The following is a 22,127-nucleotide window of genomic DNA, read 5'->3' on the forward strand; positions in this document are numbered from 1 at the left end:
GATTGCGATGAATGAAGAAATAGAATCTCTCCATCAGAATAGAACTTGGGATCTTGTGAAGCCACCTTCGGGTAAGAAAATTGTTGGATGCAAATGGAATACTATTGTTGAGGGAAAGGTCCTTATTCAGAAAATTCATACGAAGGATAATCCAACTGATATGCTTACGAAGCCTCTTCCGGTTTACAAGTTCAAGCAGTGCTTGGACTTGGTTGGTGTTCATTGTTGGTGATTACCCATTGGGGCTTTTGTGAAAAAGGTGGAGAAGTTTTGCTGGGACATGCCAAGGTGGAGATTTGTTAGTTTGGCAAGTCCCACATAGTCCCACATTAGGAAAATCAAGTTTGGTATCTCCTATTTAAACGATAAATAAGGGCCTGGACTTTGAAGTCAGATGCACCACAAGAAAACCTAATTGTTTGCTTTAGGCTTTTTTTGTTTAGTAGTTTCAGATGTTTTATGGCTTAGGAACATCTTCCTAAAGCATTTGTAATTGTCCCTTTTATAGTAGTGATTTGCTTCACCTTCGTCCGTGGATGCAGGTCAATTGACTGAACCACGTAAATCTAGTGTTATTGTCTTCTTTTATTTTTTTACTTTATTGTCTTTATTGGGTTACCAAAATTACCCTTTGATAAATTTCCTGGGGCTAGCTTTAACACGTCGAGACTTTGCCGAAAGAATGATTGACATACCGGACAAAGATTGTTTAGTTAATGCCTTGATTATCATAGTTAGAACTTAGATTGAGTTAGGATTAGGAGGTAATCCCACTAACTCAGTCAGGGACCAATTGGGCCCAAATTAGGACTGAATTGAGCCAAGAGAAAGGCCCATTTGGTGACCCAAGCTAGGGCCGACGGTGGCACCGCTTAAGACTCAGTCTCCTAGGTTGTTTGGGTGATGGTACTATCGGTAGTTAATGCTACCAAGCGGTGATACCGCCCTATTAGGCGATGGTAATACCAAAGCCTAGTCTCTGAGGCTTTGTCAGGCGGTAGTACCGCTAGACTGGGCGATGGTACCGCCCAATGCCAGAGTGTTAGGCAGTAGTACCGCCTAGTACTGGAGGTGGTACTACCAGTACCGTGAAAACCCGGGATGAGACACTTTTTGGCTCCAATTCTGAAGCCATTGGGGCCTATAAATATCTCATTCCTTTCTACTTGGAAGGGTATCAAACTGTGAATAAAATCTTGAAGTGTTAGGGTGTGAAAGAATTGTAAAAGTGCTAAGTGTCCTCCTCTCTTTCTTCAGCCTTGTTATCATTAGAGAAGAGGTATGAGGGTTGTAAGGGTTGTCTCCTAAACCCAAGAAAAGGAGAAAGCTTTGTAAGAAGGTGGTTGATCTTCACCTATTAAAGGAAGATCATTAGCAGACGCTAGTGACCTCAACAGAAGAAGAATCATAAGTGGATGTAGGTCATAATTACCGATCTATTATTAATCCAGTGTGTTCTTTCCTTACTGCTTTCTTTTACTACTTAGTTGTATTCTACACTTTGCATTTACTCTAAGTCATTATTTTAATTACTTTCCGATATGGGCTTTGTCGAAATGATTATATTAAAAAAAAAAATTTGAATCAACGAAATTTTTATCACTATACTAATTCACCCACCCTCTTAGTGTCATCCTAACATTTGTAACTAATGAAATTTTTTGCTTGAAGATGGTTTATTAATGGTTATATTATTGATTTTTATGATTTTTATGATGAATCAAGATCCCTTACTCTTTGTTCACATATGATTTTGTAATTAAAGAGAAGATTTATCCTAATGAATCATGTTCTTTCTCTTGATTCCTCTATATTTATAACTTGAGATTTATTCTACATGAATCAAGATATGTTATTCTCCTATGAATCTTTTTGTTAGTTACTAAAGAGGAAATTTATCCAAATAAATCATGATATGTCACTTGACTTCTTGATGGTTAAAACTTAAGTTTTATTATGTACAGTCCCTTGTATTCATGAATTGTATACCTCATTACTCTTGATTTAAATTTATCTTTTTCGTCATGATTTAAAAATTGATGTAAATGAAAAAGAATTACAATATTATATTATTCCCTTCTTTTTGACAATGATAAAGGGGAGAAAGGATTGATAGTTTTATTACGTACACTCCATTGTATTCAGAAGATTGGACGTCAGGCCGAAGATTGGTACCGCTAAGTCAGATAGTGGAATCGCTTATGAGACAATGTACGTCTCTAGGAAACCTGGGCGGTGGTACCGCTGGGGCTATATGGGTCACTGAATGGGCCTTTCACTTGGCCCAAAACAGCCCCAACGTCTGACATATTCTACTCTAACCCAATGTCTGGTTCTTCTAACATGTTCCACTCTAACGTCCACTCTTATGATATGTTCCACTTTAGCTCAATGTCTGATTTTTCCTGCTTTAATCAAATTGCCTTTCCATGATCGAAGTTAGTCCTACGTCACTCAAAACACACATTAGATCATAACTTCATCAATTGATTTTATCATCAAAATTCGAGATTCAACAGAATAGTGCTTGAGCCAGGTTCTCTAACTTCGCTCAACTCTATCACACTCCCACTATCTCCACTAAAAATATCTGCCTTCGTAAGGAACACTACTCTCTTGGCTATAAAGACCTTTTGGTCCTCATGGTGATAGAAATAATACCCACAAGATTCCTTGGGGTATCCCACGAACTTACACCGTTCCATCCTAGATTACAACTTGTCGAGGTTATCTCTTACTATGGGCAGGGCAGCCCCAAATCTTAATAACCTCATAATTGAGCTTCTTCGCTTTCTATATCTCATATGGTATAGACACTACCGATTTAGTTATAACTCTATTCAGAAGGCAAGTTGTGGTCTCTAGGGCGTATCCCTAGAATGAGACAGATAGGTCGACGAAACTTATCATGGACCGCAATATCTCTAATAGTGTGTGATTCCTTCTTTTAGATATACCATTGAGCTGAGATGTATAAGAAGATGTCCATTAGGATAGAATCTCATGGTCCTTGAAGAACTGGGTGAACTTTGTACTCAAATTCTCACATCCTCGATCTAATCGAAGAATCTTGATACTCTTTCTAGTCTTGTTCACCATTTCATTCTTATACTCTATGAATTTCTTGAAGGCTTTGGACTTATACTTAATCAAGTACACGTGTCCATACCTAGAGAAATTATTAGTGAAAGTAATGAAGTAGGAGTAACCACCTATGACAAGAGTTGACATGAGACCACATATATCACTAGGTATCAGTTCCAACAACTCAGTAGCTAAATCTCCAGTTCCACTAAATGTAGAGTTGGTTAGTTATCCACGAAGGCAAGGCTCGCAAGTTGCTATGACTCATAGTTAGATGGATCTATATATCCATCCTTTAGAAACTTTTGAATCTTTCTCTCATGGATATGACATAGTCTACAATGCCATAGGTATGCACTATTCACCTCATCTCGTTTTCTCTTGGTCGCACTTATATTCATGATATATGGAGCAATGTCCAGCATAAACAAACCATTATGCATGTTCCTCTCGTAATGATCTTATCATCTAATAATTTTGAATAACCATTGTTCTAAAGAACTAATTTATATCCACTAACTATCAAATATTAAATGAAAATAATATTTTTGATAATACAAGAAAAACATAACATACATCCAATTGAATAATAGCTCTACCAAGCAGATGTAGGACGACCTCGCCAACAATCACTACAGCAACTTTTGCTCTATTGCCCATCTTGAGGTCCATCTCGCCTCTCACCAATCTCCTAGGTCTTGCCAAAACCTACAACGAATTGTAGATGTGATAAGTACTATCGGTATCTAATACCTTTGTACTATCACAAAAATCTTACAATTGGAGATTGATCATGAATGTACCTGAAAGCTTATTCAAGCTTCTATTTCACATTCTCTGTAAGGTAATCTTTGTAGTTCATCTTCCAATGCCCATCTTTGCTGTAGTGGAAGCACTGGCCTTTGTCCTTTGTCGGGTCCTTCTTAGTAACCTTTGCTTTACTTGGTCTGCCCTTGCCCTTGTCCTTCTTAAGAGACTTTTCTGTCTTCATTTTCTTTCTGGTCTCACCAGCATAGAAAACTGGCTTCTCTTTCTTGATAGTGCTCTCAGCCTCCCTCAACATATTAAGGAGCTCAGGGAGAGTCACTTCAAGCTTGTTCATATTAAAATTCATGATTAATTGAGAAAAGAATATGGTAAGTACTGAAGCTTAAGATCCACACACAGGTTGTCCTGTAGGACCATTCCTAGTCTCGTGAGTTTCTCTATCCACTCAATCATCTTAAGGACATAGTTCTGAACCAGTGTCCCTTCAGTCATCCTAGCATGAAAGAGACTTTTGGATATCTCACATCGTTGAGTCATTCCCTATTCCTCAAATAATTTATGGATATACAAGAGAATGGATCTGACATCTATCTTTCCATGTTATCTCTATAACTCAGAAGTTATAGAGCTCAACATGTAACACTAAGCATGAGTGGAGTCATCTATGTACTTTACGTAGTGAGTGATCTCATCCTTGCTTGCCCCTTCCTTGGGTGTAGGCATCACTATATCAAGGACGTACGTGATTTTCTCTACCATAAGAACCACTCTTAAGTTTCGGAGTCAATCCATGTAATTTAGACTAGTGAGGTGATTTACATCAAGTATGCCACTAAGAGATTTGAAAGCGATATGTTTCTGACAAACAGAAGCTGTAGCATAAATAAATAACATGCAGATTTTATAAAAAATAAGCAATCAAGATATGGACTTCTATCTTGACGTTGTTGAATCTTGGATTTTGATGATGAAATCAATTGGTAAATTATTTGATCCAAACTATATATTAAGAAAAGTGTGCATGATTAACTATGATGGCGATCAAGGCATAAAGAAAAATGAAGTGCCAGAGTCAAAATCAAGAATTCTTTGGGAGTTCGAGAGTTTGTCGGGAGTCCGGAGGTTCGTTTGAAGTGTCGTCGGAATTGACCGAGAAGAAGCTTGTCAAAACTCGCCAAGAAGATCATTGTAAAGTTCAGGAGCTTGTTGGGAGTCCATTGAAAGATTGCCGAGAGATCATCGGAAGTCCACTAGAAGATCACTAGAAGCCCGCCGAAAGAAACCTAGACTTACCAGACTTGTTTAATTTAGTGTATGCCTCAAAAATCAAAGTTAGCACATAATTAGGGTAAGGTTTGGGAGGTAATCCTATTAAACCTGTTAAGGGCCTATTGGGCCCGTAATTGGACTGGTTTGGACCGGATTCAAGGCCCAAATAGGTTGCTGAACCCTATTTGGCAATGGCACCGCCCGATTGGGGCGATGGAACTGCTTAGGGCTTAGTCACCAAGAAGCTTGGGCGGTGGTACCGTCGACAATTATTGCTGTCAAGCATTGGTACCGCCCTGTTAGGTGATGGTACCGCCTTGTCAAGTGATGGTACCATTAGAGCCTAGTCTCCGAGGCTTTGTTAAGTGGTAGTACCACCAAACTGGGTGATGGTACCACCTAGTGTTAGAGTGTCAGGCGGTAGTACCACCCAATACTAACGGTGGTACCGCTAGTACCCCGAAAACCCAGAATAAGATACTTTTAGGCTTCAATTTTGAAGCCATTGGGGCCTATAAATATCTCATTCCTTTCTGCATGAAAGTATATCAAACTGTGAACAAAATCTTGAAGTGTTGGAGTATGAAAAAATTGTAAAAGTGCTAAGTGTTCTCCTCCCTCTCTAAGTTTTGTGATCATTCAAGTGAGGTGCGAAGCTGGTAAGAGTTCTCTCCTAAACCCGTGAAAATGAGAAAGTATTGTTAGAGGGTGCTTGGTCTTCGCCCATTGAAGGAAGACCATTAGTGGATGCTAGTGACCTCGACGGAGGAGGAATCGGAAGTGGACTATTATGGACTTAGTTAGTTTTGCCTAAGTCGTGCGGCACCTGTACGTGTCCGTCCGCAAAGGTCAGCCTCCCCGAAACCTCTTATGGTCCCTTAGGACATACAAAAGAGAAAACGGGTTAGAGAAAGCGCCTTACTCGAGATCCACAAGCAATCATTTTAGGAAACACTTCATAACCAATGTAAATTATAAACATACTTCATAAACTCTGAACGGTCGCACAATAAAGGATCCAAAATGGTCCACTATAGATCAAAATCTCCCACAAGTGTCCACATGACACAACCTTTATTTACAAGCAAAAAATGGCCACCAAACCTAACTAAATTGGGGCTGTTAAGCCTTCAACTGTCCCTCTATATGTTGTGTAAAGCATAAACAAACCAAAAGACACGGACATATATGAGCATTATATTAAACATCATGTTTACAGTTTTATCCGTGATAGGACGTAGGTCACAACGGCTGAACCATTATAAATCCAGTGTGTTCTTTCCTTATTACTTTCTTTCATTACTTATCTGCACTCTACGCTTTACATTTACCCTAAGTCATTACTTTCATTACTTTCTGATATGGGCTTTGACGAAACGATTTTGTCGAACGAAACTTTCCAAATCAACGTAATTTTTATCGCTGCATTAATTCACCCCCCCTCTTAGTGATGTATTGATCCTAATAATTGGTATTAGAGCAGGTCACTCTCATTTTGGTTTGAAACCCAAAAGAGATGGCGTTTGACGGCAACCAAGAGGGTCACTCAATCACACGTCCACCCATATTCAATGAGACGAATTACACCTATTGGAAAAATAGAATGAGGATTTTTCTAATTTTTATGGATTTTGAGTTATGGAACATTGTGGAAAACGATTTTCAAAAGTCTTCTCTTCCAATGAACGATTGGAATGAGATGCAGAAGAAGACTTTCTCTTTAAATGCCAAGGCTATGAATGTTTTGTTTTATGACTTAGATAAAAATAAGTTTAATTGAGTATCTATTTGTGAAATGACGTTCGATATTTGGCATATACTCGAAATCACGCACGAAGGTACTAGTAGAGTAAATAAGTCCAAAATAAATCTTTTAGTCCATACTTATGAATTGTTTCGGATGAAACCAAGTGAGACCATTGGAGACATATACACCTGGTTTATGGATGTCATCAATGGTCTAAAAGCGCTTGGTAAAAATTTTTCTAACTTTGAACTCGTTAATAAAATATTAAAATCTCTTCCAAAGAGTTGAGACCCTAAAGTTACGGCCATTCAAGATGACAAGGATTTGAATAATTTCCCTCTCGAAGAACTTATCGGGTTGTTAATGTCCTATGAGATGACTTGCAATGCTCATAAAGAGCTTGAGAATAACCTTCCAAAGAATAGGAAGGATATGATACTAAGAACTTATGAAGACCACTTGATAGGAAGTTCAAATGATGAGGACTATGATGATGACTTGGGACTCTTGACAAGAAAGTTCAAAAAATTCATAAAAAAAAATAAATTTTAAAATAATACTAAAAATAAAATTGAACCCAAGAAAGAATAACTTATATGCTACGAATATAAAAAGCCGGGACATTTCAAAAATGAATATGCCCAAGTGAAGAAGAAACAACCAAAGAAGAAGAAAGCGCTCAAAGCAACATGGGATGATTCGAGCTATTCTGAAGATGAAGAACAAAGCAACAAGAAAATCACCAACAACGCACCAATAGCTATCAAAGATTAGGTAAGTGGTTCTTTAGATACAAATTTATCTTTCAATGAGCTTTTAAGTGCATTTTATGATTTGTTCGATGAATGTAGAATAATGCGCAACAAGTATAACTATGCACTAAGTATAGGGCTTTTCAATATTACGATACACTTCTTGATGATGGTATAATACATGCAAAACTCTAAGAATTAAGCATGTTAAATCTTTCTGATGCATGAGTTTCTCTTTTATACTTCTCGGATTTCTTGATTTTTTGTAACTAAAATTTTCTTTTTAAATTGAGATCGTTTCCTATGAATTCTTTATCATTCTATTTACAAGAAAAGAGATTTGATTTATGAAGTTTGATTCATGGATTTTTGATCTTTCATTTGATGATCCTTTCCCATGAATTCTTCCTCACTCTTCTCACGAAAGAAGAATTTTTATTCAGGGACTTTTAGTATGTGATGATCATTTGCAAGAATAGGGATTTAATTTTGTATGGACATCTTGATTCTTTTAATGAATCCTTTCTCTTTGCTAAAATAGAAGCTTGATTTAATGAATCTCATTTATTATGGATTTGACTTGGTTCAAATCCTTTCATGAATTTGGTTCTTGATTTCTTATGGAGAATAAATTCCTCCCTTACTCTTCTTCCTCTTCTTCTTATTTTTATGACAAAGGAAGAAAGAAGCTTACATATCTTAAGAAGAACCAAAAAATTTCTAAGCAAAAATGCTAGCTTCTCACTTTTTATACAAAGATTTTACTAAACTTCTCATGTTTGCTAGCATGGATAAATTGGTGTAGAACCTACTTGAATATTTCAAAAAAAAAAAAACTTGCATTGTTGAATGGTTCTCCTTTTTTTTTATGACAAAAGGGGAGAAATGTAGCAAATTAATAACAACTTGACATTATGAATGCTTGAAATAATGTGTAAAATGTATCATATCATAAATGCTTGAATGTATTACGAATACTTGAAATATGATTGGTATCATCTAATATATAGTAAATACCTAAAAAATATCAAAATGTATCGCATATGCATCATATGTATCATAAATGCTTAAAACACATCGTAATATGGCATGGATACTTGAAAATGTTTCATTCTTAAAACCATGCTTGATTTCGTATCATAATGATAAATGTGGCAAATTGATGACAACTTGGCATTATAAATGTTTGAAATAATGTGTAAAATGTATCGTATCATAAATGCTTGAATGTATTGTGAATACTTATTGAAATATGATTGGTATCGTCTAATACATCGTAAATACATGAAAAATATCAAAATGTATCACATATGCATCGTATGTATTCAAAGACCTTGAATTCAAGAGTGACTTTTCTCAAGTATGACATATAGATAGGGAGAGTTAAGGTTAACTCCGTCATCAATTGATTGTCATCATTAAAAAGGGGAAGATTGTTGAATTTTGAATTTTGATGATGAAATCAATTGGTAAATTATTTGATCCAATCTATATATTGAGAAAAGTATACAGGATTAACTACTATAGCGATCAAGGCATAAAGCAAAACGAAGTACCGAAGTCAAGATCGAGAATTCTTTGGGAGTTCGAGAGTTCATCGGGAGTCCGGAGGTTCGTTGGAAGTGCCGCCAGAATTTGCCGAGAAGTAGCTCATCGGAACTCGCTAAGAAGATCACCATGAAGTCCAAGAGCTTGTTGGGAGTCCGCTAGAAGATTGCCGAAAGATCGTCGGAAGTCCGCCAGAAGATCGTTGGAAGCTCACTGGAAGAAACCTAGACATATCAGACTTGTTTTGTTTAGTGTATGCCTTAAATGAAGTTAGCACATAATTAGTGTTAGGTTTGGGAGGTAATCCCATTAAACCTATTACGAGCCAACTGGGCCCGTAATTGGACTGATTTGGGCTGGATTCAAAGTCCAAAAAGGTTGCTAAACCTTGTTTGACGCTGGCACCACCATACTAGGGCGGTGGAACCGCCCAGGGCTCAATCACCTAGAAGCCTGGGTAGTGGTACCATCGATAATTATTGCTGCCAAGTGGTGGTACCGCCCTGTTAGGCGGTGGTACCATCCTGTTAAGCGATGGTACCACTAGAGCCCAGTATTCGAGACTCTGTTAGGTGGTAGTACTGCCAGACCGGGAAGTGGTACCACCCAATGTCAAAGTGTCAAGCAGTGGTACCGCTAGTACCCCGAAAACCCGGGATGAGACACTTTTAGGCTCCAATTTTGAAGCCATTAGGGCCTATAAATATCCCATTCCTTTCTGCATGAAAGTATATCAAACTGTGAATAAAATCTTAAAGTGTTGAGGTGTGAAAGATTTACAAAAGTGATGTGTCCTCCTCCTCCCTCTCTATGTTTTATGATCATTGAAGTGAGGTGTGAGATTTATAAGGGTTCTTTCCTAAACCCATGAAAAGGAGAAAGTATTGTAAGAGGGTGGTTAGTCTTCATCCATTGAAGGAAGACCATTAGTGGACGCCGGTGACCTCGACGGAGGAGAAATCGGAAGTGGACGTCAGTCACAATGACCGAACCACTATAAATCCAATGTGTTCTTTCCTTACTACTTTCTTTCATTACTTATCTACACTCTAGGCTTTACATTTATCCTAAGTTATTACTTTCAACTTTCATTACTTTTCGATACGAGCTTTGACGAAACAATTTTATCAAACGAAACTTTCCAATCAACATAATTTTTATCACTGCACTAATCCCCTCCCCCCTCTTAGTGACGTATTAATCCTAACAAGCTTAGGGTGGTATTTTATATTTTCCCTATTGATTAGATTTTTTTTGAAATTACAAGAACATTTGCATAAATATGTTTAGCCTCAGGTCTAGTGTCAGTGCTGGCAAGACTGTTTTAACTATCATGGTCATCATGACAATAATTTTCAAGAAAAGTTACTCTTTGAAAGTCTAGTTCTACTTTTTCGGTTGTCTATCATGTCCTACCGAATCTTTAAGAAAATATGTACATGCCAAATTCTCATGAAGAATTTGTTCACTTTTGTTTGTATTTTGCAATATGGAAAATTAGTTCCACGTCCAACCCAATAGGTATTATGTTTAATCATATATACCCTAACATGTATCAAGAAGCAAATATACACAAATCTAAATCTTTAAGGTTACACGTAAAATCTAGAGGGACAAATATGGTATTATAAAGGTTTGGCAAGTATATATACAAAAATTTGAAGATAAGTAAGCAAAATACAAAGTAACAAGGCTTCTTATGAATCAACAAACACAGTAGAAAGACATACCCTAGGTGTTAACAATGGTTTTGCTGTCGTTAATGACGAGAACAATAACTGCTCCAGGGTCTGAATAAGGGTGCATCTGCACCGTAAAAGATGCAAAGCATTTATTAAATACGCATATTAACGAATAACATCAAAACATATGAAAGGTGACTATCGTCATAAACACGTATCACAAATGCTATGTGATATACAAGACATACAAGAATAAATATGTGTACACATATCACAAATCCTATTGTGATATACAAAAACTAATAAATATGTATATTAATGCATATCATGAATATTTCTACAAAGAGTTCATTCTGATTATCCTCATAACATTGATGTGAAAAAGCATATGAAAAGTTGCCAAGTAACCTACTAGATAACATTTTTAATTCAAAAGGAAAAAAGATTGACTTGATCCATCCCTAGAAGGTCAGGGTCGAGTATGAGCCACTATTAGAAAACAGGGTACGACTTATGCAATAACATGGGGTTAGCTATAACGCTTTCTTTTTCTCAAAAACTGCTAGTCCAATATTGACTCATTCTATTCCCAGTCTTTGGTACATTAAATCTAAGTTTGTACACATGATAAACAAAGTTCACGTACAGTTCATTGATACATCTTCTTCGGTCTTCTGGAAGAGAGTTTTCGAGTTCAAACTGAAGAGACAGCAAGTCAGACTGCAATCCTGATATCTGCTGAACTATACCATGTGCTGATACATATGTCGGTAATGCTGATTGAGAATCTAAAAGAAAAGCATATCAGTGTAACTCAAGGTTGTATTGAGTCATTATGAATATCAAGGATTACTCGAATGGATGCTTAGAAGATCCCGGACACTATGCAGAAATGTTTCACGGTCATCAACTGCCCCTTGTTCATGTACTTCTGATGCAGCTTGAATAAGGGAGAGACAATGACCCTGCATGGCAAGCAAAAGCCAAAACACAAGTGACATACAAGAATATTTCTATTTGGTAATCTCCCTAATGCATAAAAGTTTAAATGGGAATGAGGATAGGATTTGAACAAATAGAACACAAGCATTGGTATCAATTTGGAACTTGAACCAGCCCTCCTACATATGATGCTGAAATGATGAATAGTTGTTTGCATACCACGCGACCATTGCCTGCTGATAGATAGCCTTCCAACTCTGACTCAATCACTTTAAGCAATGAATAAGCCCCAAGTATCGTCTTTCGCTCTAGTTGACAAGCTATTTTCAAAAATTGATGTCTGGCAAGTTGATTAACTAGATGACTAATATACTGCAAAACATGAGATTCTTTAGTATGATCCACCATCATGAATTCAACAAAAGAAGAAAAGAATGTGCCAATAGAATCATATTGTTGAAAATAGAATGATGAGATCAAAATAGTGCTTGAAGTACTCCGCCGAATACAAAAAAGACGATAAGAAGTCACAACCACAAAATTTTCACATTTTGATACTAAATAAATGAATAAATCCATATTGTCATGTCATTATGTAGACAGGCTTCTTTTACCCATTGAAAAGGGATCAAAAGTGCACAATTTTGTTGTTCTACCCAGTAATTTTGCTGCATGACAGTCACTGCCAGATTCATTAATTTTACAAGTCATGTATAACAATACATTGTCCTCGTACTCGGTGAAGACTTCTGATAGGAGGATTTTTTGGATGGAAAGTCAATATCTCAGCTAAAAAGCTAGAGATTTTTTATTACTTTTGCAATCAATTCGCGATGATGTTAAGTCTATAATGGTTGTCATCGCCTTGTGCTTCTTTCCCTCTCACTCTCACACTCACTCATTTTCATTGTCACACTCTTTCTTCCTCTCTCTTGTAGTCCTTATTTCATAATCCTAATTGATAAAATGATATACACTGTCTATTTTTCGCTTCAAAGGAAAAGGGATAGTCCTTGTACAAGGGATAAAGTTCCAGGTTGTTTCATCATCAACACATTAAAGAGAATTGCCTAAATAATTACTTCAAACATATTTTCAGCCAAATATATTACCATCAGATATGGGGACATCTAGATGGTGGTACCAAAAAAAGTTTTCATTGGTTACTCTTCTGCACAGAACTTCTGGCATTACTCATTTGTAAATTTAATTTTCTTATAAGAAACAAGGATCACCATGTTGTTTAGAACAGGATGGCATAGGTCAAAAGTGTACACATAGAAAGGCGCTGGCACCAAAAATGATGTCCCAAAAACAACAAGAATAAAAAAAGGACTAGATATTAAATAAACAATCTGCAAAGTTAAACAAAAATTATTTGTTGCCTCATTTTAATAACAGTTCCAGCATGATGGAGAAATCAACAAACAATACTATTGTTATAACACCAAATATCAGGAAGCCCCAGCATTTACAATCAGGATTGCTTGCCATTGATACTAGCACCATAAACAGTGCACACTATATTGTTTACATGAAACCATGGAACTTTCCATTGCTCTGCAGGCAAGAAGGTGCAGTTTCAAAAAAAAAAAGAAAAATTCACATCAGAGCACACCTTTGTGTTAGTAAGGGCCAGCATCTGATCCTGCATGGAGTGCTTATTATTTGACCTAATTCTTAACAGGTAAATGCTGATTTGAGGTCTCATACAGCATACTGTGTCAGGTTTAGCCAACAGGAATTCACAGTCGTCTGAAAGGTATGGACAATTCAAGCTGTGTTCTTCAAATACAACTATAATGGGTAATCGGATAAACAGATATTACAAAGGATTTTATTAAATTAACTCAAATATTACAAGGAGACTCCATGGTTGAAGAACAAAAAAGAGGGAGTTCAATTAAAAAGTTGGCATTTAAGGGAGGAAAATTCAAGGAAAAGAATGTCTCTCATGTGAAATGTTATTCTTAGCCAAACCATAATTCCTCATGCTTAATGAACTGCATGTTAGTCCATATTCCATTAGATGCTACAGGATTTGACTCGTGTGAATTTGATTACTTGTGAAGAAGCAAGACAAAAAGTTGCATATGCCATATAGTGCACTAAAGAGTAGAAGTGTGTGGATTTTTGTCAGTTTTATTCTTCCCGTGAGTAGTTACCACCAATGCACTCTCACCCAATTCCATCACTAGCCTCTCTTCATCCTGAACACACATGTCAATTAATTCATTGATTGTCCATTTGTCATTATGTGTATTATATGAAATCTTAAAAGGCTTGTATTAATGTGGAAGGGTATTCATAATATAGTGCACCAGGAAAGATTTTGACATATTAACCTCAGATTTCTTAAGTTGAGTTGTAATATCTCGCATTTGCATTATATGCTCATGCACACCATTTATGTTGGTGAGTCCGAGGGATGAGAATATCATTATTAGGGTACTTGCTAGTGCTTTTTTCGAAGTGATGAATTGCTCATTGATAACTTGTTGCAAGTCTCGGACCTTCTCATGTTGGTCAACAGAACTATGTATGCCAGCAGTTATTTTAGTCTTGATAAACATTACGTTGGGCCGATTGGATCGCTCTCATTGCTCATATAATGTGACCTCAACTAGAGTGCTGGTATTAGTGACTGTAGGTGGTTTGTCCTTCCTAATGGCATAATCAATATCCATCCGCTCTAAATGGAGGAGAATCCTCTCCTTCCATATATTATAGTTATCACCCTGAGAATGTCACATCGAATATCAAAGAAATTAACAGTTTGAGAAACGACATAAGATCAAATATGTTATGTCAAAATTTAAGGCTTAATAGATTAAATTACATGTTTTACCAATGTTAAACATCCCAAAAGATAAATCTCATGACATAAAAATTGGCTATGGGTTAATATTTTAATTCAAATAGTCTTTATGAAAAAACTATCAAATTATATTCCAATTCATAATCCGTGTGGGTAAATTATAAATTAATATAATCAAATATTCATATATATATATAAGCATTTTACCGACTAAAAATACTGAAAATGTTATATTTTCATGATTTTCAACATGAAATATATCAAAAGGTTTAAAAACGAAACCGAAATCAAGCCATATTCATGGTATAAAAATAAAAACTCTTTCATATCAAGGTAAAGGTTAATCGCTTTGATACCAACTGTTAGAAAATTTAATACAAAAATGTGTTTCTAAACCACCATAATAGAAACACAAGAAAACTAATGCGGAAATGAAAATTGTGTACCTCTAGCCGTTGTTGTCGAAAATTTCAACAATGGTTTCTCTTTGTATTTTGACACTTCTAGGCTCAGAACTCTCACATTAGATGGTGTTGGAAATCCTTTAGACTTGAGAGAGAGATAGAGCCAAAACCAAAACCCTCGTTTATATAGACGTTCTCCCATCAAGAACATTTATTGGTGCCTTCTAGTAGTAAAATAATCTATTGGTTCCTAATGGATCCTTCCTATGTTAAACCATAAAGATAAACTTTAGGCCACTTTACAACAAACTAAAAATGAAGATATTCAAAGATTGATTATAAACACAATAGAATCTTTAAGACTAGGTGTGGTCTTTGCCATTTGATTTCCCTTGTTAAGAGCGAGCTTAAGAGAATCATCAATATTGGTAGCACCATAAAGGTTTGGGATGACCCTTGGCTTTGTAATATTCCTTCGAGTAGATGGCCCACTTATTTTAATATTAATGTTGCTATGAACATTGATACCATATCTGATCTTATTATTAGAGGAAACTGAAATTTAGTTATTTTGTAAGATCTTTTCCACCCTCTTCTGATTTGAAGTATTTTTCATATTCATATTCCCCAAGTCCCATATGCTGATGCATGGATCTAGACCCTTACCCCTAAAGGTCTAATCAACACCAATGATGCATATAGATTTATCAAAGAGGATGATTAGAATAAGAAAAATTATTAGACAAGTTGAAAGGCATTATGGTAACTTGTAGTTGCCCAAAGATCAAACCTTTCATTGGGAAACTTTTAAAAGGGCCTACCTACAACCGATCAATTTGCCCAAATCTTGCACTTCTAATCTTAACTATACCTGATTTGTCACCTCTTTACTGACTTCTCCAAACATTTTCTTTTTTAGTATAATTTGCTACCTCTATTTGGTCCTTAGTTATGAAAAGACTTCTATACTCCCTCCTATCATTCAATAGCTAGGATGAAGAGTCCTGGTTAGAGGAAGGAACAAACTTAGAGGTTCAGGGTAAACTTTAGATTAGGAGTTTTATTACTAGTTATCTTTAGCTTTCTTGATTATATCGTAATAATTACAATCATCAATCTACTCTTCTATCCCTATTCTATAAGGCTATGGTTGATTCTAAAAATTTTATTAGCTATAGAAGATCTGAGGGGACCAGTAATAATGAAAAACACTTTTTATATCGCCTTTTAGTTTGGAATGTGACCATTCTCATAGCTCTATTTCTATGGGTACAAGTGGTGGATTTGCTTTCAAAGATCCTGAAGGCAACCTATTGATAGCTAGTGGCTTTCCTTGTGTTTCCAATCCACTACTGGCTGAGGGAATGATAATTTTAGAGGGATTAAAGCAAGCCTTGCTCCTCCATCTAAATCACTTTAAAGCCTTTATTGATTCACTTCAACTCATTAATATTATTAATTTTGACTAAGATCCTCCTTGGACTCTAAAGAATATTATTTTAGATATCAAGGCCTTAACTTCATGATTATATATCATTCACTTCAATCATTTTGATATAAACTCTAATTGTTTAGCACATAATTATATCAATCTTTATAGGTCTTTACGCTCCTATGCACTTGGATGTGCTTCCAAACCCATGACCTCTTATTTATAGCACAAACTTAGAATATATATATATATATATATATATCCTAAATTGTCTTTGAACCTATTTTGAAGTTTTGTAAAAAGACATATACTAAACCAAACTACACATTGAATAGGTGGTCTAAGATCCACAGGTTTATACAGAGATAAAAAGGCAAAAAGAAAAAATTATGAAGGGACGTTTCGTAAAAAATAAACAAAAGAAAGCTTTTTGTGGAAAAAATATATATTTTTTACCAAATTTATCTTCAGAGCAATATTAAGTTTCCACTGTGAAAATAACTTTCCAGAGAGTGTAACTATAAGGCTAACCTGTTGTTGTGAACACTAGCAACAATAAGATCTATATTTTGTATATGAGATATATTAATTAAAAAGGTCAAAAGAAAAACAAAAACCTACCCAAGAATTTGCCACCAGTATTCAACACGATATGAAATGTCAATCATAGAATGAACCATAAATCGTTTTCTGATTCATGACTTTTTGGGAGAAACCTAGCAAATGAACATATGAAACCTTGACAAAGGCTAGTATAAATGGTTTTAGACTGTAAATGGAAACGAGAACTAAACCTTGAGTTTGAAGATTTTCCCACCGTCAACATTTCTCACATCCTACATAGGCCATCACTACACTACAACATGCAAATAAATTTCATAAATTTAACAGGCACATCCACACATTTAAACAAAACAATCAAGTTCACAATGTGAACATAAAGTTTCAAGGCTGTTTTTGAATCTGCTAATTCAGCTCACGCTGTTGTTCAACATCATTGCTATGTTTTTATGTTTTCATATACTCCACATCATTGCTAGTGTTATATACAATCTGGATCCTGAAGTACATCGACTAAAAGAATGTTATTTAAGTTATTGTGATCAGCAGATTGGCATAATACAATCATGAAAAAATATTATACTGTACCAAACTGGATTAAGTTGATGTCTTAAGGTCTATGCATGCAGAAATGTACATTCCAAAATACTGAAAATGTAATTCGTCAAGATAACTTCCATTTGTCCTTTAGGAGGTTATAGATATGATCTGTAAATAATCCTAAAATATAATCATATATATCCATAAGTAGCACTTAATTGTTTTAGAGTATAATAAACTATAGAACCATATGTTATCACATGCAAGGACACACCAGAAAGATGCAACAGAACACGTATATAAGAAAAGGATCCAGGATTTTTTGGCTTTGTTTTCGGATTCTAATGACCTACATAAGTATCTTTATCTTATGCAAAAAAATACACAAAAATATCTTTATCTTATGCAAAAAATACACAAAACTGATAATACAATAAAGAAATGCCACAAATATAGGAAAAGTACACAAAACCTATTGGCAATGATTTTGGAACACCAATTCCAAGCAAAGGTAACACAACATTAGAGGAGACATCAAACCCTACTCTTTCGTAGAAACAATGTGAAATTCTACATATGTATTGGTCAATATTCCACTCATATAGATGTCACCATGAGCTTATTTTTGAAAAGGTACAATAGGACTACTTCCACTCAACTTCAAATCTGACATCTATAGCCGACAATATTTTAACTTTTTTTACCATAATTTAAAAATTAGATCTATTCTGAGCTTTTCATCATAGTCAACTAATCATGGTTGAGTCAATACATGAAGCCTGCCAACGTGTAGATTGTGCTATGCTTTGGTTTTGATTTTTGTACTTTTTACAAATGAATTCTTCCCATGAACAGATTCTGATTCATGGGAAGAATTCATTTAGCAGCAACTTAAATAACAATCTCAAGGCTAAATCAGACCACTGATTTAGCAGCAACGAACATATGATATTTTCAACAGGGTCTGCCATTTGCTTCTTTTGGCTGCACTTGCATTTTGATGCAAAGATTTTGGAAAGAAGGTTGCCAACCTTGACACATGATATCTACCAACTAGCATGGAAAGACCAGCCTATGTGCTGAATGGGGGCTTCATACCAAACCAATATAGAAGGTCCACAATGGCGTTCCTCCAATCTGTAGACCATTTTTGTTGTGCAGAAAGGTGGAGGTAGCAAATAAGCACCAAGGACTTCAATAATAGGAAAAAAATCTTACTGCACAGGGAGAGACAACTGCATACATTTGAATTCCCAAAATTTTGTAGTAACCAAAGCCTCTTACCGTGGCAGCCATTTCTACCTTGCATAATCTGATTGCATTTGACCGAGGGTAAGGCCGAGAAAGGAAAGAAAGAACTTCCCCAATGAAGTCCTTGTTTCCGTGAAACCTCTAATGGTTGTCCATTAACTCTGCTGATTGATCCAGTACATTCAGACTTATGATGATGAACCATAATACATGTCTGAAAAGCACCGGGCATGGATTTCTTGCAGTAACCTGGAATTGTATGACCATAACTTGATACAAAAGCTAAAGGATAGAAACATGCAAACATCATCAAATAAGAATTATCTTCATGCAGATGGAAGTATTTGATGGGAATATCACTCTAGAATTAGGATAAATTATGCTCTCTCACAAAACAAATCAAAACATTCCCCCTCCCACTTATCTCATTTAGAAGAATATTAGGGATTAATGACTGAAAAAAAATTTAAAAATCATTTTCCAGTAGCTAATGTGGACTGGAATCCCAAATAGAGTGTGTCGGAAGATACCAAATCTGTATATGCTTCAAGGAGATATGCAGAAGCTATGCGGACTAGAATCCCATAGATCAATCTTATACCAGTCTCTTCTCATAACACGGTTCTTCAGAAGGAATTAAGATGATGACAGCTAGAGATAAGAAAGCAAATGCAAAATAAAATTTATCACCTAGAATTTACAAACAGCAAGTTGACCAACAATGTTACACAAAAACATAGATTGTCGTACAAAATCACTAAATCAAGTCTTAAATTCATTTGAAAAGAAACTGTATACAAAATCACTAATTCACCCCCCCCCTCTTAGTGCGCTCTTGATCCTAACACCTATTAGGATAGAATCTTATGGTCCTTGAAGAACTGGGTGAACTTTATTGAATCTCGTATTTTGATGATGAAACTACTGGATATGTATTTATGATTTAATCTGCATTTTGAGTGATGCAGGATACTTCGATCAGGATGAGACAATTAAAGCAGGAAAATCATGTTGGGCCAAAGGAATATGTCAGAAGATTGGACGGGCTGGTGGATCGGTCGACGTATCGATAGAAGGCTTCGGGCTATGGATTCGGACATCGGGCCATGGATTCGGACATCGGGCCAAGAAGAGCGAGTATTGCGCCAAGGAAGTGTCATTTTAGTTTGAATGTTGTGAGTAATCATTTTAGTTAAAACAAAGCAAGCAATATAAAATACCACATTAGAAAGCTTTAATGACTATATAATAATTACATCATAAATGCATACAAACTTGTTGCTAATGAAATAATAATTTCAACATGAAGGGCTCGGACTAGGTACTTAACTTTAGCACCTTTTCCAGAGCCAATATAAATCCTTTGATTTTGATAAGCAAGCCCAAACAAAACTCTGGATCAGTGAGCATATCTGAAATCCTGATCACAAGCACTCTATAAAGAGTAGTGAATGTTGAAACTAGATAGCATAAGCCAAGAAAATTCGTTCTACCAAGTGACACTATCCAATCATTCCGTATCTACATAATGCAATTCTAGTTACCTGAGAAATGAACGGTCTAAAACCATTAATAAATTGCTCACTAATTTCATCAGAACAAAGACACCTTAATAAGCAAAGACCGGAGGTCGAGGAGTTTATAGATTATTAAATTTTGGCTGTACTATTCCATGACAATTTTAAAAAACAGAGGAAAAGACCCATGTTATGGGAATGTCATTTGGTCACTAATTCTTGTAAAAAATGATAAATAACAATCACCACGAAAGAACTCTAGGATCACAAGAAAGGTAGCTTTGCATTTGATATTCTATTTAGAACCATAAAAATATATGAAAAATATATTTTTCTTCCGAATTTTTGACTTCTTTATATTCTCTTTGATTTTTTTAAATTCATCTAACCAAGATCTCGAGCTCAAAACAACATTAACATAACCAATAAACCCAACAACACCTAAACTTATTCAGCCAGATAGCAAGCAACCACGATTGTGAGTGTTCGAATTTAAGTCACAAACATTAAAAAGTTCAACATTATATGACCCTAATAAATATAACCAATCATACAACATTTCTAATCTTCACCTGTTGTTTTTTTGTTGGCAACACTTTATGAATTTTGAAGGAGACAAATACAACAGGATGTATAAGTTACTAAATATGACATATCATGTAAGACTAGGTCAGTGACATCAATGAAAAATTTTCTATGTAACATTAGAGGATGGAGTTCATGCCAAAAAAAACCTTAGAAAGATATATTTCTAAATTTCATCATTCAATGACCCAAAGCAATAATATACTCCTAAATTCTGGACCTCTAGAAATGCACACTTAGAGAAACCATAGGACTATTCACTACATCATGTTCAACCGGGAGAATAAGAAACATACTTTTGATCAAGATTCATAATTTTGATTTGTACTGGCTAGGTACGGTACGTATCGAGGCATACCATATCGAGTAGTACATCTAAAATAGGATACAAGTTGGTAATGGTTGAAATTTCGACTGTTACTGCCCAATACAACCCTATATCGGGCGATACGGGGCCAAAAATTTGTCACCGGCTGATAGCAGGCAGTCCGCGCGTCGAGAGGCTCTTGGACCAGTACGTACTGCCTATATCGGGCAGTACACATCGAAATTAAAAATCATGTTTTTGATAAGTGGAACAGTATAAGCTAATTGTGCAAATTATTCAAGTGATTAATCAACAGAAAAAGTATTATCTTTTGTGCCTTTATATTCAACTCCAACAAGGTAGGCTTTCTTTGGACAAACCTACATTCTTAGTATGATAATTCTTTAGTTTTAAAATGATGAAAAAATGAGCTAAATATCAGTTTGCAATATATTTTTGCAGAAAAGTGCAAAGTGAAAGCACACAAATAAACAAGAAAAAGAAAAGGCTTAAGGAATTGATATGTGTAAAAATATTATTGATGAATACTCTGGTGACAAATGAATATCTATAATGCAATTCAAGAATTAGTTAATGTATCTTTTTTCCTTCTTATATAAATATAACAGAGACTAACAGAAGTCACAATTCCTATAGAGTAATTGCCAATAGTTCGCAAGAAATATTATAGAATGTTGAGGGGCAAGCCAGAAGTTAAACAAGAATGAGAAGCAAGTAAACAAATAGACTATTCAATAATAAAATTTGAGAAACCCCTAAATATATTTTCTAGTAAAGGACTAATATAATAGTTTTAAAAAAAAAATAAATGAACATGATTCTCAAATTCTAATAAGTGAAGCATCAATGCTCTGAGCCTCTTTGTCCCTAATGAAAAAAAAAAAAAATGTGCCTTGATC

The 22,127-nt window shown here is 35.4% G+C and overlaps 1 protein-coding gene across 1 annotated transcript in view; it reads right to left on the bottom strand.

Moving 5' to 3' along the window:
• Positions 1–21,757, bottom strand: part of LOC104000001 (AUGMIN subunit 3-like) — a 33,889-nt gene extending 12,132 nt beyond the window's left edge. The window contains exons 1-5 of the mRNA XM_065093794.1: positions 18,832–21,757; positions 12,012–12,164; positions 11,704–11,815; positions 11,497–11,638; positions 10,899–10,974 (exon numbers count right to left, since the gene is read on the bottom strand). Of these exons, the coding sequence (XP_064949866.1) occupies positions 10,899–10,974; positions 11,497–11,638; positions 11,704–11,815; positions 12,012–12,164; positions 18,832–18,843 (495 nt within the window). The 5' untranslated portion in view covers positions 18,844–21,757. The remainder of the gene's footprint in view (positions 1–10,898; positions 10,975–11,496; positions 11,639–11,703; positions 11,816–12,011; positions 12,165–18,831) is intronic.
• Positions 21,758–22,127: the final 370 nt, after the last annotated feature.

The sequence above is a fragment of the Musa acuminata genome, chromosome BXJ2-1 (genome assembly GCF_036884655.1).
Source record: "Musa acuminata AAA Group cultivar baxijiao chromosome BXJ2-1, Cavendish_Baxijiao_AAA, whole genome shotgun sequence".
Lineage (NCBI taxonomy): Eukaryota > Viridiplantae > Streptophyta > Magnoliopsida > Zingiberales > Musaceae > Musa > Musa acuminata.